Source organism: Plectropomus leopardus, chromosome 15, assembly GCF_026936395.1.
Source record: "Plectropomus leopardus strain MGB_pleo_1.0 chromosome 15, ASM2693639v1, whole genome shotgun sequence".
In the NCBI taxonomy this organism is placed as follows: Eukaryota; Metazoa; Chordata; class Actinopteri; order Perciformes; family Serranidae; genus Plectropomus; species Plectropomus leopardus.
Window position 1 is genome coordinate 9,516,795 of NC_142190.1, and position 19,401 is coordinate 9,536,195.

The following is a 19,401-nucleotide window of genomic DNA, read 5'->3' on the forward strand; positions in this document are numbered from 1 at the left end:
AAGTTTTTTTGAAAAGACACAATGTATGTTACGAGTAAAAACTGACATCCTCTCTGGCTGGACGGTTACCAAGCGCTTCATGGTTTGATGTGTAGGGCATCTGACCAAACTTTTGGATGAGCTGCGATGAAAACGTGTTGAAACAGACTATAGAAGAACCATTGAGCTGACAATTTCATGTGTGATATACTTTGTTTTTCAAAGATCACGAGAGATTGACTAAAGGTGGGTTTCCACCTTCTAAGTGTTACAATGAACAGGGGACTAACACTTCACCTGGATTGATTTAAATTTATGTTTAAATGCTGACCTTGAGTACATCTAAAGTCAGTGGCATCTTGTCAGCATCCCATTCTCATTCTTACAGTCTATAGATCATTGTTGGTAACCTCTATAAAGCAGCTGGATTTATGGTTTTATCTTCTGGAGGGGAAAAAGTGCAACGCTATTTTCAGAACAAAGCACTTTTAACCTTCAAGAAAAAACAAGCACTATGAATCTGATGTGAAAATGTGGTCTATATGATGTGTGCTTGCATTTAAGGATATACAGTATGTGCATTAAGAAATGCTTTAAGGCTCTGCTGTGTGTCTTTGTTGTGTGGCTGGCTGATGCATTAAGAAAAAAAAAACAGGCATTTCACGGGTCAAAACATGATTTGTCAGCTGGTATAAAAAAGAAAAAAACTGCGTAGTATTTCCACTGAAAGCCCAATTGCACATCAGCATAAGCCTTGTGGAATAAGTGAGTGTTAATTATATTTAAATATTCGATACAACACCTGAACCCTCTGCTAATGTTCATTTACTAAATCGTGTATGCATATTAATGAAATCCCATCTCCATCAATCCACCGTGAAAATCCATTCATTTGGTTTAAGCCATGTTCTTTTGCCCTTTACAGATATTTCATGAGAAGAAAATACTGTAACTAAATATCCGTTTTTCTTGGTTTTTTTTAACAAATCAAAATGATATAAAGTCACTTACATGTTAATGTAGTTATTAGTGTTTCTTGATATTAGACTGGCAGTGGGCTGATTAAACACTCAGTAATGACACCTGCTCCTTTGACATCTACTGTAAGCACAAGATGTAAACAAAGTCAAACAAGTGACATGTTTTCAAACCTTTTAAGCATTTTCACTTCATAATTTACTTAAACTTGCCATAATGGATTTTATTGGCCTTGCCACATAGCATTAACAAGCCCTCACCAAGTTGATATGACAAACTTGTTTGCAAAGGGTTGCTTATTTACATATCCAGCAGACACAGAACAACATTATCATTCATCTGAAGTCATGTTTCTGGACACTTGGTCAATCTAAGTTTAATATTCACTCTCTTTTAGCTCTGTTTTTCTACCAACTCCTGTCAGAAATATCTGGCTCTTTAGCTGCTAAATGCTCCACTATGCAGAACAGACCGTCTCTGTCTGTCAGCCCTTTGATGCTGAGCAGGTAGTGTACAGTGGGTTTATCAGAGCTTTTTCTCTGAAGCGGCCAAAAGTAATATGCTATACGCAGCCGAGTTGCCAGAAGAAAATATTGGCTTTGTATGGTACTGCAAATAATAAATTTGCATGATTCATACATATTACATCAATGTTTCTTAAGTAATTTAGTAGCTGACTTTAGTAGCTGAAGGATGGTGGATGGCAGGATGGCATGTCACCATGTGAGATGGTTGTCACAGACCACTGTTTGAGACAAACTATAAAACCAGTTGTGATATAACGAGTCATTGCTGTGTTTCCAGCAATTTCTTAGGCACGAGACATGGTGTTCTGTAGCAACCCATTATGGTTTTTTGTGGTTTTTTTTGGTTTTTTAAGCCAAAAAATGATCTTTTCCTTAGCATTACCAAGCGGTTTTGTTCCTAAATTCACCCACAAGTTAACTAAAGCCTTGTTAAAAAATAAAGCTTCAATGTATTCACTACATAACATGCAAATGTAACATATATGGGTTGTCATGAGAGCTGTGGGAATGAACTAAATTAGTAAAAAATAAGCCGAAACCCACTATAAAACTTTTATTTAAAACTGAAAAGTAACTTTTACAAGCTAAAGTCAAGCAGAACGCTTGTTTCACACTCTCTTATTCATTTACTTTGGCCCTAAAGGAATTCAGTTCAAGCAGTTGAAGAGATGTTATGCCAAAAACTAAAGCTATTTTCCTCAGTGTGTTTCAGTGGGAAATGCAACTTATCACTGACCTTGTAATACCCACAATCGTGACTCTGTACAGCTGCTGTTTATTGCATTTAGCCCATAGTTTCTTGTAAAACCTCCAGGTAATATACATTAAATATATTCATGATGAATAACTGCAGCTAATTATTATAATTTAAAAATGATTATGCGCTGAGATAGAATATAGTATCTAGGGCAACCATTTAAAAACGAATAAATTGAAAAACACATTTCACAAAAAGCATCTGTGGACTGGCCAATACAAGCTGCCAACATGTAGAATCACACTACAGCTGCAGGCGTGTCTGTCTGACACAGGAAGTCAACACCATGTCAGGAGGCACTTCAACTGCCTCATATCCCACTGTGATATATCAGACATGCCACATGCTAATTACATCATTAATTAAATTCATTCATACATAAATGAGAAAATATTTCCTTAACACCAGAGATATCAAGATGAACTAACTTAAAGCATTTTAAAAAAGGTGTGTATTTGCTTTTATGCAACTAGTCTCAAAATCTAACCAAATAATCTACTTTCATATATTGTGTGATACCAAAAATATCCCCAAACACAACCCAGCTTAGGGATCTTTTAGTTTAATGTCAAATATGATGATAACATAGGTGTTAATTTATGGGCTTTCACCTTCAATATTAATCAAGTAATTGTATCTACCTAACAATGTATTTGGAATAAAAACTGATGGTGAATGCAACCAAAATGCCAGTTATAATTATGCATGTATTGTAAAACTGTGTGTACACAACCTCATTGCCAGAAAACATGTTTATATTCTGCAAACCACTGATATATTACATTTGAATGTTACTATGTGGCTGTTATATTTACACGTTACATTTCAACATTGCTGTGATTTATGTGTGGTTATATTAAGACCCAAAATCACTCGGGTATAGTTAGGAAAAGATCATGTTTTGATTTAAAATACTCGGTTTTGGCAGCACAGTCCTACCAGCAGTGATGTCTGAAAAAGAACAAAAAAACAACAGCTTTTCGTGGCACTATTCCCCCTGGAAACACAGTGACAGGATGCTACAAAACACCTAAAAAGCTACCAGAAACACAGCAATGTCTCAATAAATCACAACCACTTTTGTTGTTTGTTGGTTTTGAACAGTGGTTTAACTAGGTGCTACATCATCCAGCATCTCCTCTGTCACCCGTGACAAAGTCAGCTCATGTGTTACGTCAATTTAGAGACGTTGATAAGATACATCTGAAACCTGCAAATGTAATGTAATCATGGTTTGCAGAAATGTACAATGCCAACATTTTTTGTCGACCAGGCTTGCAGACACAGCCAGGATGATTATGGTGGTAAAGCACATTCAGATGGAAAGATCTGTCACTGACATTTTTCCATTTGAAGTGACTTATGTATTCACATAGTGCTCTTCACGAACACTTCCAACCTGCAGTCCCTGCATATTTAACACTCACAATCTGTAGATTCAATACAGTAAGCTGTAAAAAAATGGCATGAGCAATGGGGAGGTAAAATAGCTTTTGCCTTGATGTATCTGAAGGAATCCAGGAGTTCATAATACAGCACATTTCATGCAGTAAAGTATCATTGCAATACAGGTCTATGGAAGTATTATGAAAATTGTTTTTGGGACACATAAAAACGTCACTAAAGAATGGATTCTGTCTGTTAAATAGACACCTTACTCATACAATTGAATTGCAAGTTAAATTGGAAAATCTGCAGTAAAAGAGGTCCTATGACTCACACCATAAATTGCAAAAATAATTCAAATTGAGCGAGAAGAGCAACAACCTGCCCATGTCAAATGTCTCTACCCCTTTTAAACTGATCCCCCTGGGAACTGTGAGTCATTCAACTTTATTATTTAAAAAGATAGACTGGCTGTTTTCTGTGAGACACTTGAGTTGTTTACACTTCAAACACCTCAGCAAGTCCTGAACACGCCTGTCTGGCCCTATCATTTATTTTGATAAAATCTGACCATCCACTGAAAAGAACCTGCAAAAAACAAAGCAATAAAATCATGTAAAAGGAACTTTTTATGGCAAGCAAAGCCATAATGTGATCTTTTCCTAATCATAACCAACTGGTTTTGGGCCTAAACATAAACACACATTAGTCATAGCCATGTTGAGACATAAAGTTTTAACGTATATGCCACATAGTAGTAAAACTTGATTATCAACCTGGCAAAATGGGCATTAGCAATGGGGCCCCCAAAGCTCAGGGGACCCAAAGGTTCTTTTTGTATTTGTTTGTTCATTTTATGTAGTGCATGATCTTGCAACTTTAAATATAATTTGACTATATAACCACAAACAGGGGGTTAAACACGTGCCAGTTGCTTACTTTTTGCTACCCCTAATTTGCCCATTATAGAAAGTGACTTACATCTGTTCAAAATTTCCTGGTGGAAAACCGAGCACATGCTTCATAGAAAGTTTGTGACCACAAGCTCATGAATTTGTTCACACAAATTACAAAACTGCTGCCACAAAATAATGAAAAAAGGGATGCAAATTAGGCAAAATGAGAAAATGATGCGTATCATCTTCATTCAAATTAATGAAAACGAGTAAATGAGGTCTATTTTTGCCTCCACACAGAATCGTCTCATGCTGTTGATATAATCAGTCCTGGCCTCAGAGTGGGTTTTATTCCTCTGTGGCACCTTCAGGGAACCACCGTAATTGGTTGGTTGCTGCAACCATTTCACAATTGCACTTCCAGCAAGGAGAATGCAAAGCTTTTTCTTAAAGGGTGTTTATGCTATGTCTGCCTCTTTGCAATGACAGTAAGTGATATAAATAGATCTTTGTGGCACAATTAACGCAACAAAAATAAAATGTAGCCTGTTACTTGGCAGGTGCTCTGAGGCTCCTAAGACAGGTCTGTTGGATCAATACATGACTGACATCAGGCACACAGCTGACATTTCCAGGCTGGGCAGCCTGGCACAGCTGTCAACTATGCAACAGTAAAAGTAGGCATGCTGCAGAGGAAAGACACACGTTAAAAAAAAAAGAGACATCAAGAGGAAAGTAGAGATACCAACCATGAGCTGCAGGTTCAGTGCTGGGCGCAGTGTCTGAGCACACAAGGAGAGGACATGGCAGTTGAGGAGGGAGGTGTGGAACAGGAGGAACAGCATGCAAATAAAGGAGAAATGGGGGAGGAGGCAGGGAGGGAGGGAGCGGGGCAGGGGGAGAAAACAAATGACACCCATAAGCAAGCATTCAGAAGACCAGAACATGACAAAAGACATAAGGCTTGAGGGAAATCAAAGGGAACCAAAGGCAGTGCAGAGATAAACATAAGCTTACATACAAACACTCACACACTCACACTCACACGCACACACACACACACACACACACAAACAAACACACTTCCCACTGCACACACTGGATGTTCCACTCAGAGGGGAGGAAGGCTACTGCTTGAGGAGATATGGGCGAGACTATTATCATGTGCTTTAGGCAACTGTGGTGTGGAGAAAAGACAAACTATCAAGAGGAAAAAAGTGTGCCGCTGTCCTAATGTAACAGTGTATGGCTTGGAAAACACTTCACCATGTATCTACAAAGGGAATATTTTGCGTGGCAATGACTCAAGTTAAGTTTTAACAAAGTAACAGTGTTCAGTGTTGCAAATAGCTTGGTATGAATAGCAGGGTTCCCACACATTTTCATAGACAAAATTTCAAACATTTTCCATGACCAAAAATGGACCAAAAAAATAATTTCAGCATCCCATACCTTTCAAACCTGCTGTCCCTCAGGTTTGGAAAGCATGTTTTCTTTTAAAAAAGGTTGGTGATATTTATAAATTTACTGTTATGTTACAGTAATGATTTAATTTATTACTCAACACATTTCCATGATTTTTCCAAAATGTTCAATGATTTTTAGTAAATCAGTGACTTTTTTGGGCCTGGAAAATGTGATTGTGAAATTCCATGACTTTTTAATGATCATGGGAACCCCTGAATAATATTTTTACAAACATGATTTGATGACCTTTACCTTTTTTCAGTTTTAAATGTAGTTTGCTGAGGTGATCTGACATTTTAGCTGTAGTACTACTAGAAGGAGATCTTGCAATTGCAGCCAGTGTGCAGATGTCTACCAGATGCATAAATGTTTTAGAAAAGTGGACATGATTGTCAGATTGCATGTTTCAGAAAGAGGGTTTCAGATGCTGTCAGATGACATCTGACAAGCACTTGGTTTGAAGAATATTTTTCACTCTGTCTTAAACCTTCGTGTCTTCTTAGATGTTACATCTGTGCTGCTGACAGCAACACAGCTGGTCAAGAGGAAAGTAAAGTAAAACAAGTTCAGTTCTTTTTAAGTAATGGGTGGATTTTGAGGGTGTTATTTATCAGCTCAGTTGCCAGAGGAAGATGTTGGCATCATATGTTTCAGCCATCTGTGATTAAGTTAACACTTGCATTTTATACATATCATTTTAAGGATTATAAAGGGATGCAATATATATGAGGTGACTTTGTCATTGAGAGGTGGAGGGAATGGTGAATGAGGTGTCACTTGGCAAGACAGCTGCCAAGCTGCAGACCAACAAAAAGCCAAACTGATCAATTACTGCTTAATGCAGTGTGCAATTCACTTCGTTAAATGTGCAGTGAGGGGCTTCTCGCGTTCCCCCCAAATGTGGAACTTTAAGCCCAAAAGTGATATTTTCCTAACCACAGCAAAGTGTTTTTTGTGCTGTAACTTAAGCAGAAGTTTACCATGGCACTGTTGAAATCTGAAGTTTCAACTTAGCCGCTACATAATAATGATCAAATGTAAAGACTTTGTGGTTTGAATAAACACTCAGTGCCAACATTTATTTCTTGTGATTGTGTTATATTTATATCTTGAACTTTGAGCGCGAAAAAAATGCAAAAGACAAAGTAGGTAGATACTGTATATTATACAAAGAATATGTTTGCAATTACATTGCTCCGTGATAACATAATATTAATAGAAGTTGCGCAAATATTGATGGATTAATGTATATTGCGTGGTAAATTCATACAATTTAGATGGTTTATTAGATTCAGAGCATGGCAGCAGATTCATAATCTTACAATGACTGAAACCTTTTGCTAAAAATAGCTTTCCACTGCAACTCTGTCTCTGTTTGAAACCCATCAGCTCACTGTAAATGCAACCAGTGAGACTAGCTGCATTGATTAAGTTGATTAAGATTTTATATGAGATCTATCCAATGCACAAAGCCGAGACAAATCACAGCCAGACCAGGTGTGTAGCTTTGATGTACTATAACAGTTACAATGAGACTGCAGACTACTGCACTCCAGGGAAACAGAAGCAAGGATCATGTCTTGCTGAGAATGAAATTCTGTGCTGGAGGAAACGTATGCCTTTTTAAAAACACTTCTGAGGGAGACGCTTGCCACCGACAAATGGGGCTTGTCCGAAAACATTGCCTTCTAAGTGTTTATCAAAGTGTGTCTGCATCAAAGTGTCAACTTTTAACACAGTAAAAGTGTTGAGATTAATTTCAAAATGAAAAAAAACAACATTTGGTCAACTCTGGAATATGGCCATGAAAAACACACTCAAACTGATCATGTTCAAATAGACAGTTTCAACAGCTGCAATGTCATTTCAAGAGGCTAAATGTACATTAGTGTGCCATACGTTTCCTTGGCCTTCTGTCTCAGTGGAGACATGAGAAAGTGCTGGAAAGCTATTAAGGCACAGACAGATGTTTGTGTAAGAGAGAGAATGATGCTCAGTATGTGTAATTGTTCGGGGAGCAGTTTATAGGCCAATACCACACCTCGGCTCAGCCGCCAGAGGCTCAGGGTACGGGGAGCAATCTCACAAGGTGAGACTGTTTTGAGTCCATCTCAGAATTACCAAGGCCTCTGAGGACCCATTTCTCTACAAGGTCCTTGAGTAGTTGAGTCATGTCAGTGCTAAAAAGTGCCACAGGCCACTCATTACACAGACAATTTCTTAGCATATTTTACTGAGAAAAGAAGTAAAAACACTGTTAGGGCTGTGATTTTTCCATTATTGTGGCATGGTCTTTGCACCTGTACTAGATCCAAATTAGTGAATTTGTTTACATTAATAACCTTTGCCACAAGACTCATCTATAAAAATCTATAAAACAGCCCTTTTCCTCAATTAACATACTGGATCCTAATTTCAGGATCCCGCCAATGAATAAAGCATTGTGTTAAAAGTAATAAAGATTTCACTTTGACATGTTTATAGATCAGTAATTACCTTGCTTCCCATGGTAATTAAGAAATAGTGCACCAATTTACCTATTCTGGCTTTAATGTAACAAACAAGAAACCAGCTAAACAGTTATCAATAACGGGTGATATTTTCAGTTGCACATTAATTGCACTGACATTCTTTCAGAAACAACAGGATTCCTGACAAGTATTGGCTGATCGCAGCCTATTTTGTTCTTGTTCTGCATCATTGCAGCCCTGAAGAGGAGGGGGTAGTTTTATATTTAAAGATTCTTCAGTTGTTTTTTTAAAGGTATCTGCACTGTGATGCATATTTACAATAAAAGCAGATCTGTACACATACGGAGCCAAAGCACACTGAGGCTGTTAAACAGCATTCCCTGCTTTAACATTACCTTGAGCCAGATCATTTTGGCAACAAATATTAGATCTAGACTCCAAGACCTTAAGTTATTATTAAAAGGAATTAAAGTTTATGATTAAAAGGCTACAAGACATCAGTGCAACTGGTGAATTATTGAGCGGTTTACTTAGAGAAGAATTTTCTCCCCATTGATGACCATGGAAGCTTACTTGCCAGTCTAATACCTGTTTTTTTTTTCAATAAAGAAGCTGAAGATTAAACCCTCACGGGCATTTGGACCGTACTTGACTAAATGAGGACTCAGGTAAGTACTTGGGTCAATGAAGCACAAGTATTGACAAGAAAGCACATTAAGACAGACCTAACTCGGTCAAAATCCAGACATCAAACGGCATCAAGTACTGACGCACTGAGGCACCGTTTAGCAGCAATAAGAAGCGCACTTGGCAGTGGCATTTTTTGATGCTCCAAAATACTAGGATAAAGAGCAGGGAAGCCTGCATATAGCAGGTTGGAGGGGAGGTGAATGGATCAAACACTCTGTGGACCTTCACCAGAGAAACTTCTGTTTGTGTCCTTACATAACAATGGAGTCTGTTAGTATGTGAAGCATATTATTAAAGTGACGTATGTCACATGTCGCCACATTATTTTAGTAAGAAAATACTTAGTTTAAGTCAAACCCTGATGGGTTTTTTTTCTAAGCCTTACTACAATTTATTAAATTTCCTGGTACAGGACAGAAGTCCTCTACACCAGACTCACCAAATACAACAAACAAACCACACAGAGGAACAATATCACAGTATACATACAATGACAAAAATTACAGAAATAGTCACAAATCAGCTTTAAAATTATACAAAATATCCTTATTATCCAAGCTATTTTTAAAAGAGTTAATTGAAGGAGTGCACACTACGCCCTCTGGAAGTTCAAAATGCTTTTACTGCACGAATTGTGATGACGTTTTTTCTCTTTTCAGAGACACACCTCAGTGGAAGTAATTTTAAAGAGTTTCCTCTTAAATTATATCTATTAATCCAAAAGTGAAAAACAGACTCTGCCAAAATATCATATATGCTACAACTCAATCGCGTCACCTGTGTCTCTTGTATGTTAGAGTTTATAAATTTCATTAACCTCTCCTTTTGTTGCTTAAACCAAAGGAAATTAACCTTAAATGTTTTAAAAATGTTTTAACCTACATTCTATGTTAATTATAAATAGAGCTTGTATGTATTTAACGAGCAGAAAATGTATTTCCTTTGAAAACAGACATTTATTTTAAAAAGACACAATGCATGTAACGAGCATAAATTGACAGGCCGTCCCTGACCGTCCAGAACCGACACCGGAGGGGCACTTAGAGCAATACAGTTTGACCCTTTGAGCTTTAACCATGCATTTGTATTTGACAAGTTGGGAGTGAATATATGTTTGCACAGCCGTACATGTCAAATAAAAATGGGGGAATAACTGACTGGAGGATTTTCATTTTCATGGGATTTGACATTTTTCAACAGAACAGTCCAGCAGCCGTGTCATGGCTGCACTAGTGTTCTTTGGCATCAAAATGTAAAATGAAGCTTCTGTTCCTGCAAGCTTCAGTCAACAGAAAGGCAGCATGGCCTAGTAACCCTCATTACACTGTGGGTGGCAGCCATGTGGGACCATTCAATATGTCCATTGCTGAGTGATTGCCTGTCCAGTTTTGAGCAGCCTACCATCTCTGGCTTCACAGGTCAACTGAGACATCGGCAGTGTCCTCTCACACATTCACTGACATGATGCGGGCACATCAGCTCCATTACTAGTTGCCATGCTTCCCATGAGCCCTTTGGTGACTCAGTGTGACATGACATCCAGCTCAACATGCAGAGATAACGGCATGCCAATCATAATTGTATTGGCAGAAATGGATTAGGTGGAACCCTGTGGTGCTGAAAATGCCAACAGGCTGCTGGGTGTCCCCGCTGGCAGCTAGATTACTTTTTGTTGGATCCACTTTCTCTAACCTGCCTTCTCTACTTCAGCTTTAGTTTGTGGTTTCCTACATTTCCCAGAATTTTGCCGTCCCCCACAGAGCTGTGTTGATAGAGAAGCTGGTATCTCTTTTGCTTCAGCAATAGATTTCTCCTAACAACTGTTGAATGGTGGTGAAACTACAAAAGAAACTCTATTTCTGAGTCCCGAGGAGCTAAAAGCTTACACTGACTTATCATTTTTGTCCAAGGTTGTTGTCTCTTGTTTTTTTTTGCCACTTTTACACGGGACTGAGGCAAACTCTGTGACCAAACAACAAAATGGGCTTTTACATACAAGATGTATAACAGCACTCGGTTTGTTAATTGTATCTTACGAACAGGAATCTCTGATAAGTCCACCACTTTCAAACTGAAATCCTTGATTAACATACTGAATAGGGTACAGCATATGCTGTGGGACGGTTTAACTGAACTGCGATTTTGAATGGTATAACTTTCAAATAGGCGTTAGCATTATGGACATATGATGGAGGCTTCTGATTGGCCAACTGCATTCAGAATTTTGTTATCACCTAAATAAATTGCTGTTGGCAAAACTTTACATTCCCAAATCCCTTCACTTAAGGTTTGTTTGTAGTTTAGGTACAAAAACCACTCGGTTATGGTTTAGTAAAGATCATTATATGGCTTCAAATACCCATGTTTGGTCGCACAAATGTTGCTGGAAATGCCTCAATGTCTTGCTAATGAACAAATGGTGTTGTTTGTTAGTTTCAAACAGTCATCTACAGCTTGACAGCCGTCCCGCTTATATGTCACGCCATCCACCATCCCCTTCACCTCCTGATGACCAAGTCAGCTCGTGATCATGTCGCTGCACAACAACAAGCATGATAATGGAAACATGATAATACCCTTCTTAACACATTAGTTCACTATTTGGTCTAGCAGGAGCCCTCTAACCTCCATCTGATCAAAACTAATGAATATCTAATAGATTGATAACATTTGAACAGGTGTGTGATGTAGGGATCTTGCAAATCCAGCTACCATGAAAGGTTAAGTGATCTGGGCAGACTCGAAGGAGGTAAGCTAAGTCTTCAATACAGAAATCTGTTTACACTTAAAATTATTCATCTATGGAACCTTAATGCTTCCATTTTAATGTCACGTTTTTTTTTTTTTGTTGGCTCAAGTGTTAAAGTGAGGCTTTTTTAAAAATTTGTATGGAAGTTTTAAAATAAAGAGGACACAGTGCAGAAAAGGTTATTTTAAACAGTTTCCTAATCCAATTTACAGAGCACTCACTGTATCATGATATAGATCATTACAGTGATACAAAATTACGACGAAAACAGATCAAACAATCTGGCTGGTTGTTAGCTGTGATATAATAACTGTACATAACGGCAATTACGTCTAATTTCTTTACACAACTCCATATCACTCCACATAGCCTTGTAAACATAGACCTGGTGGAAAACTAAACTGCTACAATATGGATACATTTACCTCCATGGTGACCTAATCAAACTATGGAGGAGTGGATTAGAGAGTGCATACTTCCAGGGGAAAAATCTGCTAACGACTAACTAAGCAACTCACCTCCACCTTACAAAAAGTGCAAGCCTACAAGCCTTTTTTTCATCCTACTGATACTGGGCAGTTTTTCATTGGTTGCACAATAAATGGCAACATACAAATTCATGAAAATAAATAACCAAATGATAAAATTATCATGTGATTTAAAAAAATGTTAGAACATGGCATAGCAACTGCCTTTCACTGTGCAGGGAGCCAGGAGGGCCTATTTCTTTGCAAGAATGTGTTGTGAATTTGTTAATAAAAACTGGTTAAATTGCAATGTGTCAATTATTTTTATACTGCCATACTTGGTAACCATTAAAAAAAACAATAGCTTAAAAATACCATGATAGGAGATTCTGGCCTTATCTGCAATGCCTAATAATTGATGGATTCACCTAAAAAAATGCTGTGCCTAAGAGCCAATGACTACAAAGTGTTAGTAAAATAATGAAAGGTGTCAAATACAGGATTTATACGCACACTTTAGCAGTTATTCGAACAAATTTGAACACACTTTGTGCAGGATAGGAGCTGAAAGGGAGTCTAAATATGAGTATATGTGTAAATACTGGGTGGAATAGTTGCAAATCTGTCTTTACCAGTGGTACTTTCCAGATATTGTGAAGCTCATTACCTCCTGGCTCTTCTTTACGAGCGTCATCTCCTTTTGGCTATTGTGGAGCGCAGTAATACCTCGAGAAGACAATATACCTCCACATTAAGAAGATGAGTTGGGCTTCAGACTAGTATTTTCCATGATGCTGAGTGCAACAATATCATCGACGCTCTCTTTGGGCCATATGTCACATGACGGCACTTATTGTGTTGCTATTGACCTTAATCAAATTAGTTATAGCTGGCTGCTCCAATTTCAAAATGGACAAGGAATCAAAGCGGGCAAAGTGAGAACAATACCAGACATTATCTGGCGCATTGTGTGTTTTTGATAGTCTGGAGAATGTGAGGTGGAGGCACATCTAAATTCATAAGATTCTTAAGTCACTTCACCAGATGGTGTTTATGTAATTTAAGACCCAGACAAATGTAATAGATAATTGTTTCTCTTCCCTTCCCCTTGCCTGTTTTGTTGTCCTGTCTGTGGCGCGGGTTAAATGAATTGGTTGTCAGCACCGTTTATGGTCCTTCATCAATTAAAAGTAATGCTAGCCTGCCGCCTGATTGTTTTATTTGCACAAGATCCACATTTATTATCTATTTTCTTCATTCAGGGATTAAGTGGCATTGTTCATTCCTCAGTGTGCTGAATTGGGGGATGATTAGTCATATTGTGTTGATGGAGGAGGGAGAGGTGAGGTAATGAGAGAGATACGTGGGAGGATGAATGTTGAGTCCCGACAAAGACCGCAGTGCATTTGTACTTTTGGGGTTGGCTCGTGTTTCACAAAAGACTTCCTGTTAGCCCGACTACCACTAAAAAGATAATAGACTGCTGCCCCTAAGGAGAGTGTGCAGCACAGAATGTTGCTTTTCAAGGAAAATCTTTCTTCCACACTGACACTGAAATGGCAGAAAAAAGAATATGGACAGCTAAGCACAACGGAAAAGGAACAGAAGATTAAAAAAAAAAAAGGGGGGAAACACAGCATTCAGTTCTTGAATCATTTTCGGGGAAAAACATATATATATATAAAACAGGAGACTGTAAATGAAAATTAATAATATTTTCTAATTGTAGGAGTTGGTCAGCAAATATCTCCATTTAGAAATTTATTTAGTGGTGAAAATAGCAATTTAGTCATTTCCCCATGTCACTTTATAAACCCTGCCAAGCACTTAAGAGCCATGTGTTGAGGCTCTAATAGATTTTTTAAAGTGCTCTATTCTGTCCCTCTAATGGGCAACTGATAAAAAAAAAAAAAAAAATCCCACTCTGATAGATTCATTTGGCAGTGGGCGGCATGCTGCGGGTAAATGAAATCAACTGGCAGAGTGTATTATGGCCATATGAGTCTGCTGCCTTCAATCTATATACACAGTAATAATGGAATGCCCCTGATAGTTGAAAGCAAAGAGAGGACATCTGGCAGAAACTGTAAGTAGGTTGTTTTAACCTGAAAATATTGGCACTGCAGACGTGAGGTTTGCTTTATCAGGTGGAGCCCACACATCTCGACGTAAGTCCTGCTCACAAGGGACTGAAATAACTTGCCAACATACTGTGCAGTGATTTTTAGTATTTTCCTTCGGTGGAATTATTATTTGAATCTTACTCTGTCATGAAGTATGGGGGTGGCTGTAGAGTGGCAGTCAGAGATAGCATTATAAATGACTGCTTGTTTTGTACATGACTAATGTTGTACTTTCTTATGAAGACTACCAGTTGTGGCTGAGAGCTCAAAAAGCTAGTTAGAGGACTTGGGATGGAAATTATTTTGTCTACCATTCTGTTCCCAGGGTGAAGAATGAACTTCCATGCTCAAACAGGTTGCCAACAGCCAGATATCAAAACCCTTTTAGTCGCTGGTAATACTAAAAGTAACTGGACCTGACATGCTGTTGCATGCTGATTATTAATTTTTCTTGCCCCGTTTGACTTGTTTTTCATGATTTCTCCACACACCCCAGCCATTTTTGTCTGTATAATGCTATTGCTACTGACAGAAAGAAAGTGGATGTGGTGCTAAAACTTTAAGCAGTGTCTAATTAGTGGACATTTGCATGTATTTTCATACATTTTTGCAAAATCAGACACTCACAAATGCTAAAAAAACCCCAAAAACCCTGTTGGGAATCTGTTTAGTGAAATGCACACGTTATAATAAGACAATGGGTACATTACACACTAACATTCCACTGTATGACATTATTCAGAATTTGATAATGGTCATTTAAACACCAAATTCTGTTTTGATATTCCAAATTAGACCCTATTTCAAATGTAGTATTTTACGATATAGACATGGATGTCCATATTATGCAGCATTTGGAGCAGGACATGTATACAGGGGCATTTGGAATATGCACCTTAAGTGTGGTTTTTACTTCAGTTTGCGCCACACAACATCATGCTTGTACACAGTCAGCTTTTGCTTAAAGAAGCATTGAAAACAAACCAGCTAACCAACAGTCTGCAAGGCTGTGGGGTAGAGATGCATTCCCAAAAGCCAAAAAGGAAGGAATGAAAGAGAGGCTGTGTTTGCACGGTAAAACAAATCCGCAACCGGTAATAACTATGAAAAAAACCTGACACAAGTGACGGCTGTTCCTTTTTTCCACGACGTGATGAATAACATTATAGGGCATGTTAATTAGAGTATGCAGTAGTTTCATTAGCAATGTAAACAGCAAAGTAAGAATATTTTCTTTTTAGAATAAAGGTAAAAAACAGAATATTTTGTGCATGTAAGCATAGTCAATGAAACATTATCTAAACAATGGCCACTGTCACCACAAATAGAAATTACAAAATCAAGGAATAATTGAAGCAGGACCATTACTACCTTAAATATTACAACATTACAAGCTACTGGTCATACCAGACCAAATAATGCTAGAGCAGAAAAAGTCATGAGTGAGTTAAATTAAGCAAAGGTGCAATTCACTTGTTCGTAAATTCAACTTTTCTTTTGCAACTTTTCTTTTTTAATTTACGTAACCATTTTTATTCATTGACTAATTCAAAAATTTTGCGCAAGTAATCTTCTGAAAATACATGCCTTAGTATAGTTATTTACTTATAAAGTAACTCTATTATTCGCAGCAGGAACATTAGGAATAATCAGCAGAGATCCGAGTGCGAATCAGCGTGGATAGCTATAATCAGAACAGGCCTGTGCAGCCGCCAGGCTCCTTGATCTGAGGCAAAGGAGCTATCAATCAGCCTGCATAGATAGGTATTCTCTTTAATCCAATCAGATGGCATAATCAAGCACAATGCCTGTGATTTCTGCCAGCCTCGTGAGATTTGTTCCAATTGAGCGGTCTGTCAGAGAGGCTTTGATTGCATTTGGAGCTCAGGCTGATTTCTGAGTCGAGGCATAAAGTGATGTTTTCTATCTACACCCTTTGGAGATTTATACTCACAATAGCCCCGAGTTCTGTTTCTGAAAGAGCGAGATAAAATTTGCTTATTTCAAAAGGGCCTAATTTTCAAGTGCTCATGTTCGGTTATTGTTCATCCCCACTGCTACCCTCCTCCCACAACCCACCTAGAGTATGATCTATAATTGACTTTATGAATGAGAGATGTGTTTCATATAAAAGGCAGTTCTTGTGTCTGCAGTGAGTAAATGTTATAGAACAATTATCAAACTCATATGATTACCGCAGTGAATCCAGCAACCATGCTTCATCATTTACAGCCTTCTTAGCAATTTGTTTGCTTGGGTGTTTCCCATCATGCAATGTCAGGGATATAACACTGCTATTTACAACTGTAATGACTGTTTTTCTCTTGTGATTGAGGAGCAGTTTGGTCGGGAAAACCAAACCAGGCCTGTTGTAAAAGGATTTTGGGAACAAAGCCATGAATGAAGGGTATTGACAGACACCAGGTTGCTCTGAGTGGTTGACACTGACAACCAAGCAACATGAGCTGGGCCTTGACCTTCTTGTCCTCTCAATCCCAACACCTGTACACACCCACACACTCATTTAAAAAAAGTAGAAAAGCTTGTGGGGGCACATCACTCTGTGTGGTGGAGTGCTGTAATTACTCATGATTCGTGACTGTGATAGATGCAGTTGTACACATTCTGTCAAAGTCTATTTTTACCTGTCATGTTTCCATGTTAACTAATATTTCATTGAGCTTTTGTGCATTTCATTTGCAAATCACAACGAGCAAAGTTAATGGCAGCGTGCGAGACCTTATAATGGCTGTGTTGAAGAAAATGTTTAAAGTTGAAGAATGATTGACAACAGACAGTTATTTATGGTGAAACCTCACATGTACAGATCCACTCATGAGATGCACTTGTTAAATGACAACAGAGTGATTATATGGACCTACTAAAGAAACCACACATAGTTTTGCAAAAATGGTTATAAATATTTGCTTTAAAGAAGGTCTGTCAAATGATTAATTCTTTAAATCACAATCAGTGACTCAGTTTCAATACTTAATCGATATTAACCACCCCCCATGTTTACAGTGCCATTATTTTGCTGATGCTGACAGGTCTGCAGACAGTTGTTGCCCATTTAACAGGTGCTGTTAACTTAGTTTCATCCACAGGTCTGTGAGGATTCACACTCCAGAATAGTGCTTTGGTTAGATGCATCTATATTCTCAGCTTAGAGATGGTAGCTGTTGTAAGACTGTTTAAGGACCCCAATATGCAGAAATCTTCATATGTTTGTGGCCCAAACTGCATGTGACTAGCATGTCTGTAAGGGGGGGACTCATGGGTTCCCACAGAGCCCACTTTCATTTAGATATCTTGAGGTCAGAGGTTTTTTTTTCCTTGCCAAAATGTATCCCAACTTCAGAGCATTATTTAGCCCCCTTCCTGAGAGGTTAGCACGACTTAGCCGTTACTACAGGATTCTAGTTTTATATGATACCAGTAAGAAATTCCCTCAAGGTGGTCTTGAGATATTGCATTCACAAGCATAAGACTTTTGAGGTCATATTGACCTTCACCTTTGACCACAAAATCCAGTCAGTTTGATCTTTAGTCCATGTGATCATTGGTACCAAATTTTTAAAAAAAGAGAGAAAAAGAAAAAGTCCCTCAAAGTTTTCTTGATATTGCATCCACAAGAATGATGCAGAAGAGGTCGCAGGGACCTTGACCTTTGACAACCAAAATCTAATCAGTTCATTATTGAGTGCAATAATTAGTTATTATTAATTATTAATAGTGCACGTGCCTGATGGACAGACAACCTGAAAACATAAGGCCTCAGGCCTCAGCTATCGCCATCGCAGAGACATTTAAAAAAGCATACCTCTTGAAATGCTGAATTATTCTTCAGCATGGGAGTTCATTATTGACATTGGGATCAGCATTTGTGATAAAATAGATCCATTTACTAGTTTATTGTCTGATCTTTCTGCTTCTCACAGTCTTCATCAGTGAATGGCAACTAATCTTAATACTGGCTTTTACTGTATTCAAGAATATACGATATGTGAATACATGTTTCTGCCACAGCCATGACTTTTTACTTGTTAAATAATAGATAGCATTTGGAATTGACCGTAAAAGCTTTTTTTTGTTTAAAAAAGGAAAATGATGACAGAAACTGTGCGACCTTTACCCATCGATAAAGAAACATGCATATAAACATGACTTCCACTGTGGCATGAAGATGGAGATATATGGAGTGATTCGAGGCTGTGCGGGGGTTCAGGGAGCTCACATTCATATACACACACACACACGGATAAACAGGTTGTGTGAGGGTGATACTGTACCTTGATTGGCTTCGGGGTAGGAGATGGTGGTGGTGATGGTGGTGGTGGTGTTTGTGGCAGTGGTGGGTATAGGGGTAGTGGTGGGAGCATCTGGATGAGAGGACAAATACATGACAAACACAGAGGGGAGACAAATGAGTAAAAAAGGCCATGAAGATAAAGTAAAGTCACGATGGTATCACTGCTTGATATACGACCAACGGCTCACTGTGTGTCGCCATGTGTGTGTGAGTTAAAGGTCGTCTGCAGACCTTTTGATGAATTGGCAATGGCGGTGCATTAAATAATGTACACAATGACACTGCAACACATTGTCTGGTCTCACACCAGCTGAGCCGATCCTGCTGGAAACTCTTCTCTTTTATGTCTACTCACGGGCTACACACCATGACATGAAATACTGACAATTCTAGCGAGCACATGGTTGTTAGAAGTGATTAAATGTCTAATGAGTAACACATGCTGGTGTTGTACTTATGCTGTCATTGTTATGCACCGAGCTATCTTGACAAACAAACGTGTCCGCGCATTCTTAATCTCTCCGAGGAGGAGAACACAAAGTTGTTGAGGATAAAGGCAACACAAAAGCAAAAAAAATCTGATGTATAAACTCAAACAT

At 38.3% G+C, this 19,401-nt stretch overlaps 1 protein-coding gene across 5 annotated transcripts in view; it reads right to left on the reverse strand.

Moving 5' to 3' along the window:
- Positions 1-19,401, reverse strand: part of cadm1a (cell adhesion molecule 1a) — a 444,596-nt gene that overhangs the window by 34,890 nt on the left and 390,305 nt on the right. For 2 of the 5 annotated variants that reach the window (XM_042499347.2, XM_042499346.2), the window contains 2 exons: positions 18,783-18,872; positions 5,273-5,305 (listed from right to left, as the gene is read on the reverse strand). The exons of 1 other annotated variant lie outside the window; for it this stretch is intronic. In XM_042499347.2, coding sequence (XP_042355281.1) covers positions 5,273-5,305; positions 18,783-18,872 — 123 coding nt within the window. The remainder of the gene's footprint in view (positions 1-5,272; positions 5,306-18,782; positions 18,873-19,401) is intronic. 2 more of the 5 variants (XM_088088619.1, XM_042499348.2) reach the window with 2 other exon arrangements.